At 44.3% G+C, this 21,752-nt stretch overlaps 1 protein-coding gene across 1 annotated transcript in view; it reads right to left on the bottom strand.

Annotated features, from left to right (window-relative positions):
• Nucleotides 1-2,861: 2,861 nt before the first annotated feature.
• The window catches only part of HIBCH (3-hydroxyisobutyryl-CoA hydrolase), a 97,864-nt gene continuing 78,973 nt past the window's right edge, over nucleotides 2,862-21,752 (bottom strand). Inside the window, exons 12-14 of the mRNA XM_090045238.1 lie at nucleotides 16,966-17,085; nucleotides 15,664-15,697; nucleotides 2,862-3,212 (exon numbers count right to left, since the gene is read on the bottom strand). Of these exons, the coding sequence (XP_089901364.1) occupies nucleotides 3,097-3,212; nucleotides 15,664-15,697; nucleotides 16,966-17,085 (270 nt within the window). The 3' untranslated portion in view covers nucleotides 2,862-3,096. The remainder of the gene's footprint in view (nucleotides 3,213-15,663; nucleotides 15,698-16,965; nucleotides 17,086-21,752) is intronic.

The following is a 21,752-nucleotide window of genomic DNA, read 5'->3' as shown; positions in this document are numbered from 1 at the left end:
CAGCAGCTTTTCAGACATGTTTGAAGACATGGTTCAGCAGCTGGTTTAAAATGCAGGTTCTGTTCTCTCTTCCTGCTCCCCTGTCCATGTTATCAGGGGGGAAAAGGCAAGGATTTTTGTGGGTGATATTATTTTACTGGACCAACTGCATGATTTGGATAGTCTTAAGCAAGCTTTTGAATGCAATCATTTCTTCTTCAGATCTGAGCTCCAGGTGGCAAAAGGTAACTCAGCACCAACTTTTCACAATATTGACTGCAGTTTTCTAGTCAGTCTTAAATCTAGGGTTCAGAAAAGTGCCCCAGTTTAGCTTCTGTAAATAAATGTACTTGTTCACTGCAAGACCAGCTGGACAGCAGCAATATTTTAACATTTTCCTTGGGAGTTTTCAATCACCAAGCTTAGCTTCTTTCCAGTTATATATTTAACTTAAAAGTTACACTACTGACTGCAAGTCCACTGGCCACGGGGGCCAGCTAACAAGCTCATGTAAATAATTGGTTCTTCCTACCATTACTAGTGTTGTACTTGCAGTATAGCCCCAAATCATCTCCTCTGCACCCAGCCCAAGGAACAGGGCCAAGTAGTAGAGGGACCAAGAGTTCAAGCAGGGAATTCAGCAGAGTTTGGATGTAGAATATGAACAGACCTATTTTGCAGCTGGAACTTCTTTCGTAAGTGCTGGAAGAGATTTCTGGGCTTCAAATACCATATACTGCTCCCTTACCCCCGCCCCAGAAATTTCAGGTATCTGAATTCTTCAGTCCCTCTGCTTGCCCTGTTCCAAACTCACAGTACACGCAGTATGTTTCCTTTTAGTTTCCACAAATCCTGCCCTCAGCCAGTTGTAGCAGAATGCCATGGTTACACTGTATGGGGGCTGTCCATACCTATAAAAATGAAACCTGAATTCATCCATGTGATATCTGTCCACTGTGGTCACCTAAACTCCAACCATCGGCTATAATCTTGGGGCCAACCTCATCCCTACATCATTGAAGCCAACAAAGCTTCACCCTCTGACATCAGCAGTGAATTTACACCTCCGTTCTCATCAGAAAGACACTATTCCACTGGCACCAAAAAATGGGGAGTTCACTAAATCAGGAAGTAAAGACAATACTTTCAAATACAGGTTTACAGAATTACGTAAATAACCTACAGTTTGCTAAAAATAACAACTAAAAACTGGCACAGCCACATAAAATACTTGATGGGGTCTGGCAATTTAATTTGTAAAACTCATTGCCACTCCAGACTACAAGAAAAATCAAATACAGGTTTCCCTCGTGTTAGGTTGTACATTAAGGCTGTGCAAAGCTTTGGTCACTGATTCAATTCGGCAGAGATTCGGCCGGATTCAGCGGCTGAATCTCCGAATCCAAATCGAATCAGGAGACCCTTTAATCTCTCTGAATAGAATCAGAACACTTTGAATCAATTCGGAGAGATTCAACGATTCAGAGATAGATACAGCTTTAAATGTTTTTTCTACATACCTCAAGGTACCAGGCAGCTCGTGAAGGCTGAAATGCTGGGGTGGGTGGAGCATCCCACAGGAGTGCTGTGGGGTCCCCAGCATGCTCAGTAGCAGACCCAGAAGTGGACCAGAAGCACTTCTGGTCCACTTCCAGGTCTGCTGTGGAGCACACAGGGAGACACCACATACCCTTCCAGCTCGGCAATTGGTGCCTCCTGGGTCTGGGGGGGCACCTGGGGTCCCCCCATGGCCAACTGCTGAGCCAGGGATGTGCCGGGGGGGGGAGAGTCCCCCAGCGCACTCAATGGCAGACCCAGAAGTGGACCAGAAGTACTTCCAGTCCACTTCCAGGTTCACCACTGAGCATGCAGGAGGCCCCCCCCCCCCCGCACTCCTATGGGACACTCCATCTGCCCTAGCGTTGCAGCATTCACAAGCTGCGCCTGGTGCCTTGAGGTATGTACAAAAAACATTTCAAGCTGTGTCTGTGGCTGAATCACTGATTCCCCGAATCAGCACTGAATTTTCAGACTCAGATTCGGCCAAATCAAATTGGGGACAGTGATCCAAATCAACAAATCGAATCACTGTCCCCAATTTGGGACGAATCCAAATTGAATACAGCCCATTTCACACACCCCTACTGTACCACATGTTCCTGGAAAATGGTGCATAACTTAAATTTGCATAAAGGGAACCCATTTTACAAATGTAACAAATAGGGATGTGGTCCAAGACCTCAACTGTACTGACCTCCAGGCCCATTTCTTTTACAAGACAATTCTGGTACTCAGCAACGACAGTACGCACAACCACAACAGAGTGGTGGTGAATGTTACCATAATGGGGATGGCAACTACAGAACTACATATGGCAGACAACATTCAAATGATGAGCACAGATCCACACAGAAGACTATATTTTGGTGTGCATCATTCCCACAATGCACTGCACAAAGCATCTAACTGGGCTTCCACCACACAGATCGCATAAGAGTGAATTTACCTTGCATATAATGAATTTTTGGTATAAAAAGGTTTGCTGCATAAGAGCAAATTCACATATACACAACATGCATATCCCAACCTGTAGTGACATAATCAGTAGCATAACACCACCTTCCTCTCAACTCAGTAACGTATTAAAACCATTTTTTCTTTGATATTACCAAAAAATCCCAAACACCAGGCACTGAATGTGTGTAGAACACTTGCATTTGGAGCTCTTAGAGGACTTTACAAAAGTTAACCATCTTCATTTTATAGGGAAAATCTAAGGCACAGAACCAGTCACTCAGGCTCCTGGCAGCTCCCCAAAAGACTAAGACCTGCATCCAAAAAAATGAAAGGTTCTTTCTTATTTAGCAGCAGTAGGCAAAAGACTTTCTTGAAGTACTTTAATTCTTTGTACAAAGCAGTCATGATTCAGTTTTCACTATGGTAGTGTAGACAGAAATGAAAGCTACAGAGTGCAAAAATTTAAATATGCATCTAAAAGCAGATTGAAGACAAGGATGATACCTTACCTCCTCCTCCAAAATCTTTGCACCACTATTCCTTTTTATATCCTAATATTAAATCAGATGAATAAAACTTCCAGAGGTCTGTCCAGCTCCATTATAACTTCAGATCGTTGCTTCCCAGTGACTTAAAGCAACTGTCCAAAAATTCATCTGTTACTTCTTCTAAGGTAGCTGGCTTCCACTTTGGGGCTTGGTCTTTGTCAATCAGCACTATGAAGATGAAATATAACATGAAGCTATCAGTGAACTTTATCAAAATTACTTCAGATGGCATTAACATTCTACTGTTGCAATATTCAGTGCATATCAATCCACTCTCTAGCATATTTATTTTCGGCAAGATTTAACTCCCCCTTCCCCACAATGCTCCCCACCACTCCCCTGAGTGTGACTGTCCTCTGAAATGTACCGTTAACTAATTCACACTTCAGAATTACAAAAGACCGGAGATACACAAACACTCAAGAAATCCCAAGTGTGCTTGCAAACTATGAAGCAGGGTGTGTAATGATCCAGACAAACTTTAAGCCAGTAGTTTCTGTTAGATCTACTGCTCTAGCTCAATGCACACAATCATTTGGCAATGGGATAGAGGTATAGAAATCTATACAGGATATCCATTGTAAAAAAGGATCCCTGTAAAATCTGGCGAATGACTAAATAGTTACTCAGATACTTAAGGAATTTAAATTTTTCACCGAGTCACAGATACGCAGAGCTGGAAGGGACCTCCAGAGGTCATCTCATCCAATCCCCTGCTCAAGACAGAAACATCCCTGTCTAACCTCAATTTAAACATTTCCAATGACAGAGCTTCTACACCTTCTCTTGGTAATCTGTTCCAGTGCTTAGTTATCCTCAATCATTAGACAATTCTAATATCCAAATCTTAATTTGCAAATTTCAGACAGTTCCTGGGGTACTGTGGCCCAGCCAGTCATTTCCCAGTTTGCATTTCTGCATTTGATTATTCTGTTGCAAGCAGAGTACTTTGCACGTGTCCTTACTGAATTTCATCCAATTAATTTCACATCATTATTTCAATTGACAAAGTTCACTTTCAGTCTTGATACTATCCTTCAGGACATTTGCTACCCCACCCAGCTTGATGTCATCTGCAAATCTACTAAACAAGCACGCAAAGCCAACCTCCGAGTCAGTTATGAAAACATTAAAAGGTACTAGATGGAGAGAAGTGGCACAAACACAGCTTCCAGCTCCCTGGCCCCTGAGCAGCTCCTCTGCTCAGCCCCAGCACAGGCACAGGCAAAGCCCTGCACCTCCACAGGCCATGGGCTGTACGTTGCTGACCCCTTGCTCTAGGTGCCAGGAAGCAGATTCCTGGCTCAGTATCTTTCTAGACATCGAGGGTGGACTGACTAGTCTGTAATTTCTTGTACTTTCCATGTTCTGTCTTAAAGGTAGGCACAACATTTGCCTTTTTCCTGTCACTTTGGGTTTTACTTGACCTCCAGGAGTTCTCAAAGATAATAGCCACTGGCCCTGCCATTGGTGCAGTCAATTCCTTGGGTCCTTTAAGAAGAATTTCATCCAGCTTTGCTGATTCAAAACTATGCAATTTATTTAATATCTGACCCGCTCTTTCCCTGACTAGTCTAATTACCTCCTCCCCTACCCTTGCTACTAATGGGCCTGTCATCCAATAGTTGACCTTTTTGGGAAGGCTGAAGTAGAAAAAGGCATTCTGCTGTTCAAATCGAAAATGTTCCATTTCCAGCTCTCAAAATATGCCACCAGTCTCTGTAATGTTCTATTAAGCATCAAAACTCTCTGCTGTGCATGTAGCACAGTAAATGTTCTGCCCTTTACAACTTCTCTTCAGCAATTTATTCTTATTTAGATTTATAGCCAATGTTAAACTGGCAGTCAGTCTAATCTGGCCTCAGCATCTCTTTCTCCATCTCTCATCTTGCAGAGACCATAGCTATCCTGCTACGGCAATTGTTCATCTTCTTGTTTTCAAGAGACAGGATGAGCATCATTACGTGAAACTAGAGAGGAATGTCACAGGCTAAGTACCAACACTGGGCAAGACTGAAATTTCAACAGGATGTTATCAATGCCTCCTACTATATTAGAATTCACCAGGGTTTTTTAGGGTTTCAGAATTCCAGTTTCCTTTGCCATTGGACTAAGGCAGCCATGGCTGTATCTACACTGACAGGAGCAACCTTAAGATTGCTCTTATGCCCATACCCAACAACCATCTACAGTGAAAACCCATAAAGTCTGACATCAAGCAGCAGTTCAGCCCTATTTGGCAAGTTCTGCTTAACTCTAGTGTCTGTGGTCAAGCCAGTCTCCTACATCCACTCTGCCATGTGTCTGGAAATCACCTGGGTCCTGCAGGCTACAAGCACAGAGTCTACCAGAAGCAATCCTACAACTTACAGTTCCTGACTTCAAGCCCTTCTGCATCCCACATCCAAGCACAGAAAGTGAAACTTACTAACCTGCAGACAGATCCTGCAAGGGCTCTCTCACGGGATAAGCAGCACAATGTGGATAGTTTTGGTGTGAGCAGCACGTTAAGATATAGGTAGGGAGAGGTTCAGGCTGGTGGAGGACAACTTTCTGGGTCAACCTTAAATATCAGTGCAGACCCGTGATTCTCAGCCAGACTGCCAGGGCACCCTGGGGTGCTGGGAGATGTTTTGAATGGTGCCATGAGGTATGTGGAGATAAGAAAGTGTGAGGAGGTCAAGCTCAGGCTCAGGCAGGATTCCAGGGATGCCAGGCAGCTGTCCCACCCCCATTATCTGGCTTCTCTACAATGCCATAAGCACCATAGTTTGAAATGGGGTGCTGTTAAATTAACAAAAGTTATGGAGGGGTGCCTTGAATCTAAAAAAGGTTGAAAAACATTTATGTAGACACACGCTAAATGCAGCAACAGATGTTTCATCTATCAGTGTTTTTCCAACTCTTAAGTCTAGCAATTTTTCTTTTAAGTTGTGCTTCAAACCCTGAGGACTTTGACACAATAGAACTGACCTCGTTCAACCCAAATTTAAGTTTTTCTTCCTTTGTTCATTGTTGCAGTTGATTGCTGATTAGCAGCATGCTATTATGTTTCATACACCAGATTTCTGAAAGACTTCTGGCCTCAGAAGTTTGATTTTTCTTAATTTTTATTTAAGGCTGCTTTCTGCAATGACTCCACACTGTGCATAACCACAGAAACTGGGTTGCTAAAATGTTAAATCACTGCTTAGTTAAAATATTTAGTCTGAACAATACCAATTAATTGTTCAACAAAGACAACATTTTCATTGTGCCTCTGCATTTGTTGATATGAGGAAGAATGAAATACATGCCTTGGAGTCTTTGAGCCACCTTAAGGCTAACTTACTACTCGTTATTAACTTAATGTCTATTTAACATGAACATCTTTTTATTTTTTTGTAACATATCAATTCATAGGAACAAATTCTTGAAACTCATGTATCCAACTGTCCAGCAACACTTCTTTCATCACAACTTATGAACTAACAGTGAGACATGCTGAGTGTATGTATACATGTTATTAATATGCTGTAAGCTTACTGCACAGTAAACTTTCCCGAGGAGTGTGTCTATATGTGAGCCCGTTGGGAGCAAATTTATCCTGATGGGAACAATTCAGTGCAAAACTACTCCTGCTCTCCTCTGCCTCCAGCAGAGCAGCCAGGGGAGCTCTAAGCTCCCCCAGGTGCCAATCCCAGGCTGGCAGGGGGCACCAGGGTCAGGCTTTAACTCCAAGGGGCGGGGGAGAACTGACTGGCAGATCAGGGCACAGGGCTGGGAGGCAGCTGCCTGGGAAGGGGACAGTTTCTCTCTCCCCTGCTGCCTGGGCTGACTGGGAGCGATTTGCTCCCCATCAGCTATCTACACATACTACTGTACAGTAGGTAATGTGCAGTTAATGTACTAGTATTTACAGGTAGCGGAAAACTATGTATTAGCCTAATTTACTGCACAGTAACTGCTGTGCACAGTTACATGATGACTAATCTACTGCACAGTAAAGTATCCCATGTAGATATGTCTGCTGAGTATCCAAAATTCAAGGTAGCTTTAATGAGATATGCAAGTCTCCTCTTCCTGCATACGAGGTACCAGCATGTGCTCAGCACAAGAGTTTAGTTGACAGACTTAGCCATTCTTCCAGGTAGGAGCACCACCACCACCATTTACACTTACATCCCACACAAAGTTTAAAATAAACTGCCCAGCAAGGACAGCCACGTTTCTATTTAGGTGGAGCTGAAGGAGTAACCTGTTATCTCCTCTTGGTGATGTTTCTCTGCTCACCTCCAATAATGGTGTGCCACTATCTAAGAACCTGCACTGGGTGGCTTTCTTCCTTAGGAATTTGAACACACAACAAATCAAGAGACAGGGAGGGGAGGGGCAGGGCTAAAAAGCAGGTTGAGCTGTGTGGTGATGCCACAGATCAGGGGTAGGTGGGAGTTGCAAAGTTAGAGGGGAAGAGGTAAATTACTGCAGCAACCCTTCCCTGGGGCTGAAGCAAGTCCTCATCTAAAAAACTCTAATATGAAAAGATTTCATAGATTTCATAGACATTAGGGCTGGAAGGGACCTCGGGAGATCATCGAGTCCAGCCCCCTGCCCAAAGGGCAGGAAGTCAGCTGGGGTCATAGGATCCCAGCAAGATAACCATCCAATTTACTCTTGAAGGTGTTCAATGTAGGTGCTTGAACCACCTCCAATGGCAGACTGTTCCAGACCTTGGGGGCTCGGACAGTAAAGAAATTCTTATGAAACGGTCTTGCAGGAGTTTGTGACCGTTCGACCTCGTCATCCCTTGGGGCGCTCTGGTGAACAGATGTTCCCCCAGATCCTGGTGGTCACCCCTGATAAACTTATAGGTGGCCATCAGATCACCCCTGAGCCTGCGCTTTTCCAGGCTAAAGAGTCCCGTGGCTGTCAGCCTGTCATCGTAAGATCTGTTTTCCTGACCTCTGATCATGCGCATGGCTCTCCTCTGGACTCTCTCAAGCTTCTCCACATCCTTTTTGAATTGTGGAGCCCCAAACTGGACGCAGTACTCCAGCTGCGGCCTCACCAAGGCCGAGTACAAGGGGAGAATGACGTCCCGGGATTTGCTCGAGAAGCATCTATGGATGCACGCCAGCATTTTGGTCGCTTTACTAGCCGCAGCATCGCATTGGAGGCTCATGTTCATCTTGTGGTCAATGATGACCCCCAAGTCTTTTTCTTCTGTAGTGCTAACCAACGTAGCACTGCCAAGCCTATAAGCATGCTGCAGGTTTTTCCTCCCGAGGTGGAGAACCTTGCATTTTTCGGTGTTAAACACCATCAGGTTCTCGTCTGCCCATTTGCTGAGCTTGTCCAGGTCAGCCTGGATCACCCGCCTATCGTCTGGCATGGATGCTTTGCCCCAAAGTTTGGTGTCATCGGCGAACTTGGCCAGTCCACTCCTAACTCCAATGTCCACATCATTAATGAAGATGTTGAACAGTATGGGTCCCAGGACAGAGCCTTGAGGGACCCCACTGGTTACAGGGCACCATGATGATTGACTGCCATCAATCACAACCCTCTGGGTCCGACCACAAAGCCAATTTCCCAGTCAGCGGATCGTGGTGGAGCCAAGGCCACAACTGGCCAGTTTGGCCAAGAGGTGATCATGGGATACCAGATCAAAAGCTTTTTTGAAGTCAAGATATATGACATCAATCTCTGATAGGTCACCTGGTCATAGAATGAAATGAGATTGGTCAAACAAGACCTACCCGCAACAAACCCGTGCTGGCTGTCCCTTAGCATGTTAGCCTGGGCCAGTCCCTCAAGGATGGCCTCCTTAATAAACTTTTCTAAGATCTTCCCCAGGATAGAAGTCAGGCTAATGGGCCTGTAGTTAGCCGGATCCACTCTCCTCCCTTTCTTGAAGATCGGCACCACATTGGCCTTCTTCCAGTCTTCAGGCACTACACCAAGGCGCCAGGAGTTTTCAAAGACCCGTGCCAGGGGCTGGGCTATGACGCTCGCCAGCTCCTTGAGTACCCTGGGGTGCAGGTTGTCAGGGCCAGCTGACTTGAAGGTATCCAGCTTCTCAAGGTGTTCCTTCACGAGGTCAGCATTGATGGAGGGTAGGGGATCCCCCTCACCCAGATTTCCCTGTCCCATAGCAGGCATGGGCATCCCGTGTGACTGATGAAAGACTGACGCAAAGTACCTATTTAATAGGTTGGCTTTTTCCTGGGCGTCAGTTGTCAGTTGCCCCATCTGGTTTAGCAGGGGTCCAACATTGCCCTTGCTTTTCCTCTGGCTCCCCACACACCTGAAAAAGGACTTTTTGTTGTCCTTGATGCTTGAAGCTAGTTGGAGTTCAGTTGCAGCCTTGGCTTTCCTGGTTTGCTCCCTGCAGGACCGGACAAGCGCAGAGTAATCCTCCTTGGAGGTGAATCCCGTCCTTCATCCTTTGTAGGCTTTCCTTTTTAGCCACAGTAGGTCCGCTAGGTCTCTGGAGAGCCAGGGGGGCTGCTGTGCCTTCTTGCTGCCTTTCCTCCGTGTTGGAATAGATTTAGCTTGTGCATTGAGGATCGCTTCCTTGAGAAGCAACCACTCTTCTTGAACTCCCATCTCCCTGGGGTCATGGTCCCTGAGGGCCTGACCGACTAGCCTCTTGAGCTTGTCAAAGTCGGCTTTTCTGAAGTCAAGGACTTCTGTGTTGCTGACTGACTTTCCAGCTTTACGGCGGATGGTGAAGGTGATCAGCTCGTGGTCGCTGTCACCCAGCTTCCCATCGATCACTAGGTCGCCGATTAGGTCATCCCCCGTAGCCAGTACCAGGTCAAGCAGCGCTTTGCCTCTCGTTGGCCCATAGACCTCTTGGGTCAGGTAGAGGTCATCCACGCATGAGAGAAAGCTTTGCGCCCGCTCAGATTTAGCTGAGTGATCTTCCCATGAGATGTCCGGGTAATTGAAGTCACCCATGACAACCAAGGTCCTGGAGCAAGCGGCCTCAGTCAGTTCCCGGGCGAACTCCTGGTCAAGCTCGGGACTTTGAGTGGGAGGTCTGTAGTAGACTCCCACCGTTGTGTCCCCTGTGCCGAATTCCCCACGAATTTTTGCCCAGAGGGTCTCTAGCTGTCCATGCCGGTCGCCAACATCAGCTTGCAGGGACATGTAGCTTTCCTTCACATAGAGAGCTACACCCCCGCCCCTTTTGTCAACACGATCCCTCCTGTACAGGGTATAGCCCTCTATACCCGTGGTCCAGTCATGGGTGGAGTCCCACCAGGTCTCCGTTATCCCAATGACATCATATTTCTTTTCACTGAGCAGGAGGACGAGCTCGTCCTGCTTGTTGCCCAGGCTCTTGGCATTAGTGTACAGGCAGGCAAGTGTGCCCTTGGGGGCTCTTGCCTTGCCCACAGATTGTGCCAGGGCTGGGGCAGGGGTGAGCTCCCTTAAGTGCCCCCTTAAGTGCCTTGGTCCGCTGGCTTTGCAAGGGCCGTTCAGCGGGCCAGCAGGGGCAGTAGTCCCCCCATCCCCCAGCGGGCTTAGTTTAAAGCACGGTGGAGCAGGTCAGCCAGCCTGGCTGAGAAGAGCCTCTTCCCCAGGGGAGAGAGGTGGAGGCCTGTAGTATGGTCTGCAAGACAGAGTTCCTGCTGCTCTTTTCCTTTGTATTATCTAGACTGAATCTGTGATCCTGTTTTAAACAAAGCTAATAGATAGGCCATTAACTCATGCACTTTAAAAACACTCCAAAAAAAGTTTGTTTCACCATGTGGCAGAATGCCATCTCTGTCTCTCCCCAAACTCTGCTATCAGGTGGATGACAACTCTGACAATTTGGTTACCAGGGCAGACACCCCTGTCCCCATTGACTTCAGGTAACCCTGAGTTGTAACTTGAGCTGGATACATTCCTGAGGGAGGAGAAAACCTGCTCCCTCTGCCTATGTGACTGGCCTCACACACCTGGGCAGGGGCTTAAACTCCCTATTGTTCTAGGCAAAGTAATCATGACTGGGAGGGGCCTAGAGACCCTGCCAGTCCACCTGATAACCAGTGATGCATTTCAAATTGGTTGGCTGGTAGCCAACAGCTGCTGGCCTTCATTGGATCAGGTAAATGAGGTCATAAGGGCTATCTAAGTTAAGGACTGCCCAGGAGGCAGGGCAGCAGCCATGATGAGAACTCTCAGAAAAGCTGGACCATCTGAAACTTGCTCTCTCTCTCTTGAAACACATGTTCAGTGAATTGCTTGCCACTAGAGGGAATCTCCACCTGCCTCTGCATGATACTTGTGAGTAAGCTACTTGAGATCTAACTAGATATATAGCTTGCAGTAACTCAGATGCGTGATCAAAGGCTACCATGCCACTGTTTGCTCTAAGGTAGTTCTTTGATATTGCTTCACCCTGTACCCTAGTCCAAACCAATAAAGTCCTCCTCGAACACACAACATGGGAGACTTATTGGAGGAGGGTCTGGATTATGCCTTGGGGTTCCCTTGGTTCGGCTGACTAAGGGAGACCACCATTTGTGCTTCAGACTGAGGGAAGCACCCCAAGTTCATGCAGTGGGTTGAGTACCCTTCAAGGACTGCTAGACCTGTGTTTCCCAGGGGGCACAGGGCCAAAATCAGTCCAGATCCTGGGTGGTGGCATCGTTACATCCAGGATTGCGGTTGTGCTCCAGGAAGGAGGTTAGCCAGATGCAAAGCACCCCCAGGGAGGGACTCTGAGCCTGGACGATGGTTGGACGCAGTGAGGTGGATGGCTCAGTGCAGGAAAACCCCATACCGGCCCCACCACACACCATAGCTTTGGCTTTGGAAGAAATCACTCTAGAGTGCCTGGAGAAATATCTGTCATTCTGCTAATTAGCTTGAGTTACCTGGCCATCAGTTAATTTGAGTTAAAACAGGACTATAAATGCTAATCTATACAAATCCCTTGGTGCTAAACAATTGAATGTTATACCGAACGAGACAGGCAGATTCTTGCACCCAGTTAAAAAAAAAAAGTATAGAAGGTTTAGGGTAACAGAATAAAGCTTCATGAAAAATGTGTGTTTGCTAAATTCCAAGTGTCCTAAATACTTTGCACAACCTTCTATGCCTAGTAGGCAGCTGAAGGCAGGCCTAAGGGCACAATCTGTAAACAAAATAGTTTTCTTAGCAGTTTTTCATGCAATGCTTAACACTATTGATTAAGGAGCAGAGTCCATTACTCTAACTCATACTGGAGACTGCACACAGTTCCACATGAGTAAGAGTGGCACAATCTAATGCTGAATTCATACATAACATATGCTGCAATATTTTCCTCTTGTTCCTAAATGAAATCCTTAGGGAATATGGGCTGTACTACCTCATAAATCAATTACTCTTGATTTCCTTTTCAGAGAAGATTATCACCTCAGTAGAATCATAGAATCAATGAGTCGGAAGGGACCTAAACAGATCCTCTAGCCCGACCCCCTGCCATGGGCAGGAAGGAGCACTGGGGGTCATAAGACCCCAGCCAGGTGCCTATCCAGTCTCCTCTTGAAATAATAATATAACTTGAATCATTCAACTGTGAAGAGTGACAGCATTTAAGGCCTACCATAATTTCTTGCTTACAGCATGCCCTGGCATAAGATACACACCTTGTTTCTGAAAGGCAAAATGAAGAAAAGAAAGATCTTTCCTCATTGTAAGTAACAGAGTAGCAGCAGCTAGAGGGCTAAGCCTCCTCACAGTTCTATTCCTGTAGAGCACACGCAGTTACTTGGGAAGGATCACCTTCCTATCCATTACTTATTTCAGGAAATGGGGAGGCAAATTTTAAAAGAGAATTTTACATGGATTTCTTACAAATTTGCTGATAGACACTGTTGTGTTAAAAACCAAATGGTAAGTGTTATCTTGGAAGAATCTCGTATCCTGGATAAATATGATCTGTGGCCTTTCCCACTGTGGAGTCTGAGGCCTTGCAATAGCTTGAACCATACATTTCTTAAGGTGGGAAGAAAAGTGGCAAGTAAGTATTTTATACCTGCCTGCTTTCCTAGTTAAAGAAAAATGGAACGCTGACCTCAGACCTTGAATTTTTATCATGTCATTTTTAACACTTCATTTTTAACTTACATCAAAGTTGATGTTTGTGCAGTGGTTCAAATTCATTAATTGCTTTACAAGTCCTATGGCAGTTGCTATTATAAGTCAAATAAAACCTCATAGCTATTTCCTAAGTTTACTAAACAGCAAAACTTTCGTATCTATGATACCCTCTTATGGTGACCATTGGCAAGAACTGAATTCATGTTAAATCTTTACATCCACATGTTATTCAGTTAGGGTAGCTTCTTCACCTTCTACTGATGTTATCAGGTACTTTAAATGCCCAACCTTTTACAGAATTAAGGCGCTGGTAATTTGGGGATTACTTTTTTCAAAGAGTTTCTCTCTAAATGCCAGCTTCTACACCATCCATCGTTACATTAAATGAGCCCATCAATGGGCAAACACTCTTCTGGTTTTGGGAAAGACCATTCATAGACTAAGGAACTACTCACGGTAAGTAAAAAGCAGACTAGAGCCAAAAGTTATTCAAGAACAAATTATACAAAGTACAGTAAGGCGATAGCACAATTATGTTCCATCACCATTACATGTTCTTTGCATCTGCATGTAATCACGGTATAATACACGAAAGGGACCAAGCAGCAAATTAAAGCTGCCTAGCTGCTGTCTCCTGATGCTTGTTTTTCATTCAGCTGCTTGTGTGGTTATCCTGACAAGCAATTTGTTTCTATCCTCTGCCTTGTTCCCAGATAGCTTTAATGACCTTGTACGTTACAAATGAGAACCACATTTGATGCTCAACACTTTCCTCAGGCTTTGAACAAGACTGTCATTTTCTACACAGCAATGTCTCTGCACCTAGGCAAATTTTTACATGGATTCAGAACTCATCCAAAGAATAGTATCTTTTTAAGGCATAAATGCTTCCATATTATTTTCTAGCCCAGGGCTGTACAACTTCCGCGTGGTGGGGGCTGCATGCCCCACATGTTGCAGATCCACAGACTGCACACAGCATGGGCCATGCATCATGGGTATAGTTTTCCCAGATTCCCCCCTCTTGTTCAAGCAGCCTGCCCCAGCCTAGTCGTGTGTGGAGGGTGGATAGCCTCCTCTTCCCCCAGTCATGCATGCAGCCTGGCTCCCCTCCCCTCAGCCCAGTGCTGGCAACTCAGACCTCTATCCAGCTGCCTCCCACAGCACTGCCCTGCCCCCAGAAGCTGCAAGAGAAAAAGTGTTAGGGGAAGCAGATTTCCTGGCTGCAGTAGCAGCAGGAGCAGTTTCAGGAGTAGTGGCCAAGTGGGAGCCCACAGACCTTATGTTATCCCCTTATGAGCTGCCAGGTAGACAGCACAACAAAGTCATATACAGGTCCTGATATCCTGTACTGAGAGGCCTTTGCCTATGACTAATACTTAGTGCTCATAAAACATTTTTCATCGTCAGGATTTCTATATATTTATAAATCATTTAAATTGTATTGAACATTTTATCCTGCTCCACTGGTCAGTCTTAACTACCTGATATCATGTACTGTATACTCCTTATGAAAAGGACTGGCTCTATTTGTGTCTCATGCTGTGCTATATAAACTGACACTTTAATAACCAGGACTCCCATTTCTGAATGGGAAAACCAAGACACAAGAAGACTGAGTAGTGTGGACAAGGTCACACAGCACATCTATAGCAGAAGTGAGGACAGCCTGACTTCTACAGCAGATCGCAGTAGAAGAATTGCCCTTCTACTTTCTGCTGTATCCTTTCCTAACTACCCCAATAGTGATAAATGCTAAATTTATTATAAGGGGTGTAGGTTGTAGCCATGTTGGCCTAAGGCAGACAAAGTTATTTGGGGAAATCTGGTATCGTTTATGAGACAAACTAAAATAGCTGGAAAAATTCTTCTTAGAAAGCTTTCGGGCACAAACACCCTTCATCAGGCTGAGGAATCATCTGCAGAATTTATTATAAGTCAGTTTATGTATCCAGACGATCTTCTCTGGCAGATTTATACACTTTACCAAAACTAGTTCCAGTGTTAATTTTTCATTGAGAAATAATTAATGTATCTGTTACTAGCTTCACCTGTTGATTCTGTAAATCATTTTGAAGTTTCCCATTTTCACTGCTCAATACTGCCCACATTGGATATAGCTTGCTCTTTCAGCTGAATGAGCACAAACAGCTTTCACTGTGCTGTGCTCAAAGTCAACATATGTATGTAGAACAAGAGTGGGCAACCTGCAGCATGGCTGCCACAAGTGACATGCGAAGCCTGTGTGTGGCATGGCAGATCAGAAAGAGGGCAGGCAGCAAAGTGGTAGACAGGGTAGGGAGCAGAAAGCAGAGCAGGCGATTAAGTTGGGAACACAGGGCAGGAAGCAGAAAGCATGAGCAGGTGATCACACAGAGAAAGGGGAATTGGAGTAGCACTCAGGAACAGTGTGGGGCTAATTTGTGGCAAGCCTGGCAAAAAGGATGCACCCCACTAGTATAGAACATCAAAATACATTAGAGAGACATAAGAGTCATTGCATTTGGGATTTAGAATGGTTATAGTAATAGAATAAGCTTGATGAATTCTTTCTTACCTGCTCGAACACCTTCATAGAAGTCATGGCCTCTCTGAAAGGCAAAGAAATTGGAGACAATATAATGCATTCTATTTCTCCCTCTTTACTGGGCTCAATACTTTTATATGAAGTTTCAATACTCTATGCAACTCTACTTCCTCTTTTTTTGTCTTGCCTTCCTCTCCTTCATTTACAATTAACTCTCTATACTTAGCAACTGTGCCTGTTACTTCCTTCCCCAAGTCCGGGTTGTGCACCTTCTTTCATACTATATATCTGAAGCAACCTTCCTGGTCCACCAACAAAATGCTCTCCTCCCACCCAAATATCTTTCTAAGCTTCCTTAGCATATCTCAACATCTCTTGCCATTTGAACTGGTGTCCTGTGCATTTAGTTGACTGAATTACAGTTATGTCCAGCAAGTTCTCCCTCCATGGCATATATCCATATATTTCCTTTGTACAGGAATTTTGCAGAATCCTGGTATACAGGATTGGTCCCTAGCTTGTAAATTCCTTAGAGCAGACCCTTTGCTTCAACTGATTTGCAAAATACTGTATGTTTAACACATATTACAGTTAAATAATTCTGTTTCACCAGCCTCTGAAGTCCGTTTGAAAGAAGGGCCATTTATTATAAAATATTCCAATTCCTAAGGACACAATTAAGAGAGTGATAACACACATTTCAGGAAAGGAGTGATAGTGATATTTGCAGGTCTGAATGGGATATGCCATTAATTTCTACTGTCTACTCTATAAGATAGCATTGATTCTAAATAAGATTTTCTGTAGGTGTAATGAAAAGTGACCATAGTAAGAGGCTTACTGTCAGGGTTCATTCAGACAGTTAGTCAATGACTGCTATACTGCTGAACCAGAATTATTTCCTCTACACTTTACCTCAGTATACCATAATTTTAAGGTACTCACATAGTCCCATCTATCAGTTTAACATCCTTTCACATATTTATTGTGACAACATTCTTGGGAGGTTGTCCTCATTTTACAGACAGGACCCAAGGCAGAGAGAAACTGACCTGTCACAGAAAGCAGTGAATTGAACCAGGCCAGACCTAGGTGAATGCCCTCACCACAGGGCCACCTTCCATCTTATTTTAGTGACCATGTTTCCATCCAGTTGCATAAACTGGCATAAAAAGGTAAAGAAAAATGCCAACCTGAACAGACACACCAGTAAGAAGATGCTTAACATTTAATTGTCAGCCATATTCATTGCTGTTATTAACATGAAATACCAAAGTCTGAGATCAGTTTATCATATCTGGAAGGAGTAAAGATGATTAACTTCCTGCTTACCATGCATGCCTGGCTCAGTCTGTATTCCATCGTTAGAACATCTTGCAGGTTCATGGAAGCCCCTTCTTGAAGCTGTCTGAAAGTCATCTTTAAGGATGTTGGTGACATTTTACTAATGGTCTGTGGACGACAATGCACTTCACTTTTTACTCTATTGGATGTTTAGTCAAGTGATTTTCAAAAATGAAGAAAAAATTATTTAGTGACTTTAAACTGTAAGAAACAACATTCAGCAATATTCTAGAACAGGCGTTGGCAACATCCGGCACCCCGGGCTTGATATGGCCTGTGGAGCCACTGGATCCTGTCCCTGGAGCTGGAGGGCTTTGCCGGTGCCTGCACCCGTTCCCATGCTGGGGCTGGACAGCGAGGAGCTGTGCCAGAGCCAGGCAGCTTTTAGCTGTCCCTGCACCACTGCTGCTTCTCTCCACCCTCCTGGTTCTGGCCTGATGTGGGCCAGGTGGTTTCGCCAGCAAGTCAGAGGAGGCGTGTGGGATTTCCCTGACACTGTGCCAGGAGCTGCACCTGTGCTACCGCTGCTTCTCCCAACCCCCATTCCTTGGCTGCCTCAGGGGGTACATCTTTCATGCCATGGGGAACTGGGTTGAGGCACCTCTGCCTGCTGCTGACACAATGCCAAGGCTACCCAAATTACACTGGACCAGATCTGGGTTGTTCCAGCCACCTTTGGGGCAGCTCCTTCACTTCTGAGGTTTGGTGCATATAGAACAGGGGGATGGGGGGGGGTCCTTGGCACTTAGAAGCTCTGAGGAAGTGCTGTAAATATACCATTAGATCTATAGATAAAAGGCAACAGTAAGTGTAAAATGTTGTTGTTTTAACCCAGGGCTGTCCACCTTCTAAGCCTCTGGGGGCTACAGGCCACACCAGGGAAGCAACGGGCTGCATAGATGCTCCCTTCCCTCTCCCTATCCCCCAACACCACACCTTACTCCACCCCCACATTGGTCCACGTGGGCATCCCCTCACCACTTCACTGGGCACCCCGCACTGCCTCATGGTACACCCCCTGCCTCCCACTGCTGCACCGCACCCACCACCACTGCTCTGCAGGGCAAGAGGACAAAGTGGCAGCTGGAGGCAGGAGGGGGAGTCTGGCAACTCAGGGCTGCTGTTGCAGACAGAGCAATGGAGTGAGAGCCCAGTGGCTCAATTTAACCTTTCACAGGCTCCACGTGGTCCATGGGCCGCCAGTTGGACAGCTCTTTTTTAAGCATAAAGGAGCAGGACTCATGAGACAGCATTTCATTTTGCTCCTTGATATAGACAAACACTATTCAGTTTTCCAACTACAACTGTGAAGTGTGGCATTATATAAAAGATTACAATGCCTATAGGTTGCAGTATGTTAGATATTTGTTCCTTATTTATAGAGCTTTCTCAGTGTTTACAGAATCCATAGCAAGACGCAATTCTTAATTACAATGTGTTTTAAAAGGAAAGACTTAATGAAGTGTCAGAAAATAACACAGTGACTTTAGACATCTAAATTTAAATCTACAGCTGTAACGAGAAAAACATAATTGGAATCCTGGCTTTACCAGTCTTCTCTCAGGGCTAGGATGTCTATAATGTCATCCAAAAATAAATATTCATATATGCAGTTAAATCTGATGACAAGCAGTTTGTTGGAAACCTTTTTGACAAATTATCCATTAGAAAAAAACTTATCCTGCAGTTACAGAATACTGTAGCCATAAATTGGTCCTCTTTTAAAACCATCTTGCAAATTTTTAATAAAAAGTGATTGATATGTGGCTGTTCGGTATGGCAATGGTATAACATTGAATATATATATTTTCCACCACAATAGCAGCCAGAATAAAGTATCAGTTAACATAAGCATGAATAGTCTACTTTGTTTTTCAAGAGTATATCATAGGATCATAGGAAAGTAGGATGGGATGGGACCTCATGAGGTCATCTAGTCCAGCCCCCTGCTCAAGGCAGGATCATCCCTGACTAAACCAATTCCAAATGGGGTTTTTACAGACCAATCCTTGACGGTTAGAGTTCTTCTTTTTGAAGAGTAAGGAAGGCTAATCTGGAGCTTTGACTTTCAACCTACAAGTCTGTAAAATGACTAATGGCCTATTTCAATCAATGGGAAAACTCTTCTTGACTTCAACAGGGCTTGAATTCACCATTTTTCAAGTGCAGGTGCACTGGGAAAAATCCTGGCATCTGCTGAAGTTGGTGGGGTTTGCCATCAGTTTTACTGGGGCCATGATTTTGCAGGCATAATGCAGAGAACGAAAATAAATAAACTTTGATTTGTTCATTGGTATTTAGGAATAAACCATTTTTGTGCTTCAGGTGCAGAGGGGTGTATATCTATAGGTATGTGTAGTATACAGTACATGTATTACATATGTAATGTAGAGTGCGTGTGCATATGCATGTATTATAAATGAGCACAACTGAAAAATCTAATGGAGTATTTTTTGTTTGAAAGTATTAAGCTAAAGTATTATTGATGTTAATAAGATGGAATTAATAGTATGGGCTGTGACCCAAGTAGGCAGTGGTTATGTGAGCTGCCTTCTACCACTGGTGTTAAGAGAGGTCTCGTAAGGTCCCAATTATTTCAGAAGAATAACCACAGCATTTTACTTTGCTCTCTTGTTCTTTTTCCATAAAAACCCTACTAGTTTCTTTCAGAGGCAGATATTAGTTGCTAAGAAGGTTTCTCATATGCAGCATACCGTACAACTGCAGCATGTAGGGGGGTTCCAAGGGGAGGGTTTGGGGGATTTCTTCTTCTAAGAGCTTCAGAAGTAAAGGAGAGATCTTTCCATCTTTCTAATCCTGATGCTCCTAATTATTCTTTCAGATGAATATGCTTGTTAAGATGAATTGGTGCCTCCTGTCTGTTCTAAGGACATACGCAACTTTGGGCCTATAGTTCAGGCTTATTAACTTACCATATATTGTTTTCCTGTTACAGCTATCTTGGGTTTATTGCTTTACTTATTTGGGGGGATGAATAGCTTAAAAATATGAACAGCTTACAAAAGACCACATATTATTCATTCATACAGGGAAGTGAAGACTGTCTTCCTTGAACTCAGTTGAACCTAACATGAATTAAAAAAGGGAATAGTTTGGTTAAAGAAATAATTTCTTTTCAGTTGCTCTTAATCTGATAGGCCCTTTTCATTTCTGGTACTCCTCTATGAAACATAATTAGGAGCATCAGGATTAGAAAGATGGAAAGATCTCTCCTTTGCTTCTGAAGCTCTTAGAAGAAGAAATCCCCCAAACCCTCCCCTTGGAACCCCCCTACATGCTGCAGTTGTATGGTATGCTGCATATGAGAAACCTTCTTAGCAACTAATATCTGCCTCTGAGATAGAAAAGGAATGAGTTGCATTAGGAGGGGGGAAAACTGTTCTTTGTTTGTTTCCCCCAAACTGATCCCCTCCTCCTCCTTGCACAATCAGTTTATTTATAGATAGGCTGGTGAGTCATTTTCTGCATTGCACCCATCCTGGATGCTGTTTTTTCTTTTCCTGTTCTTTTTTCCTTTCACTTGATTTATAGCAGTGCCCCCTCCACCTCCAGCTTTTCTGATTTTTCCTCAGGCAGCTGCTGCGTGTACTAGATTAGTAAACTGCTGTTCTCTGATCATTCCTGCTCCAGTGCTCTCTATCCACAATGCACTGGGTACACTGGGTTTGCATACAGCATTTGGCCTGGGCCCATCTGAGACTTTAAGACCAGACAATGTGTCACCCAACAAATGGGCAGAGGGAACTGTGGAAGGTAGAGCAGATACAGCACAACAAGGTAGCTAGCAGCAGGAGGTATTTGCTGGAACTCAAAGCATACAGTTTAAGCCAGTATTTATTCTTTCCAAAGGAGTTTCTCCATCAAACCAGCTGCCAGACGCATGCAAAACAGCATGGTAAAACTTGAAGCACTAGTTATGATTACAGGATCTACTGTTTGCACAGCAGCTGCAAGTTGTTAGTAGACATAAGTAAACAAGCAAAAATGGGTCAACTGCTGTCTGGAGTGAGAGGGATAGAAATCCATGTGATTGCAAGCCAGAAAAATTGTTGATGACTGGAAATCTGCCATTTCAGCTTTCAGGTTAAGAGTTTGATGTCCTTGTTGGAAATAATGTGAATAGGTAAATCTTACCATCTGCCACTTCTGGCTGAAGTGGTAGCGAATTGCCTACAAATTGGAGCATAGTGGGGATGAGGAAGCTTTTAGTCATTCTTGTAGAAAAAAATGTCAGTTTTAAGTTGAAAAAGAAAACATTTTTTTTCAGATTAATGATGTTCATGCTTCTGCTCTCCTCTTTCTCAAAATAAATTTCAGAGTTCAGTTCTATTTTCTTGACTACAGTTTTCATCTCTGGCATGCTGTCTTGCAATCACAGACTTGTTGGAAGTGTTAGGCTCTTGGAATTTGTTCTCTTATTTACAGTGACAGGATGCTCTCTTTCATTTTGGTTTGTAATGTCAAAAAACTTCATAAAAATCTGATCTTTGTAAATATGGAGCCACCTAACAGAACTGCCATTCTTAATCTCAAGTACTTCTCGTGGTTAGACTGCCTGGCTGCACAAGGCTGTAGCGCACTGGGGTCACCTAGCTGGAGCAGTTCACTGACTCCAGGGGAAGGGATTCTCTTCCCACTTTAAGGAGAAAAAAAAAGAATAGCTGCTGCACTAGGAGGCAGCAGGCAGGGGGAAAAAAATAAAGACTAAGGAGCAGTGGAACAATTTTAAGGACACTTGGAAGCTTTTTGGAGAC

The sequence above is a fragment of the Crocodylus siamensis genome, chromosome 4 (genome assembly GCF_052110815.1).
Source record: "Crocodylus siamensis isolate JL-2025a chromosome 4, ASM5211081v1, whole genome shotgun sequence".
In the NCBI taxonomy this organism is placed as follows: Eukaryota; Metazoa; Chordata; order Crocodylia; family Crocodylidae; genus Crocodylus; species Crocodylus siamensis.
This window is presented reverse-complemented; position numbering and strand designations above follow the sequence as displayed.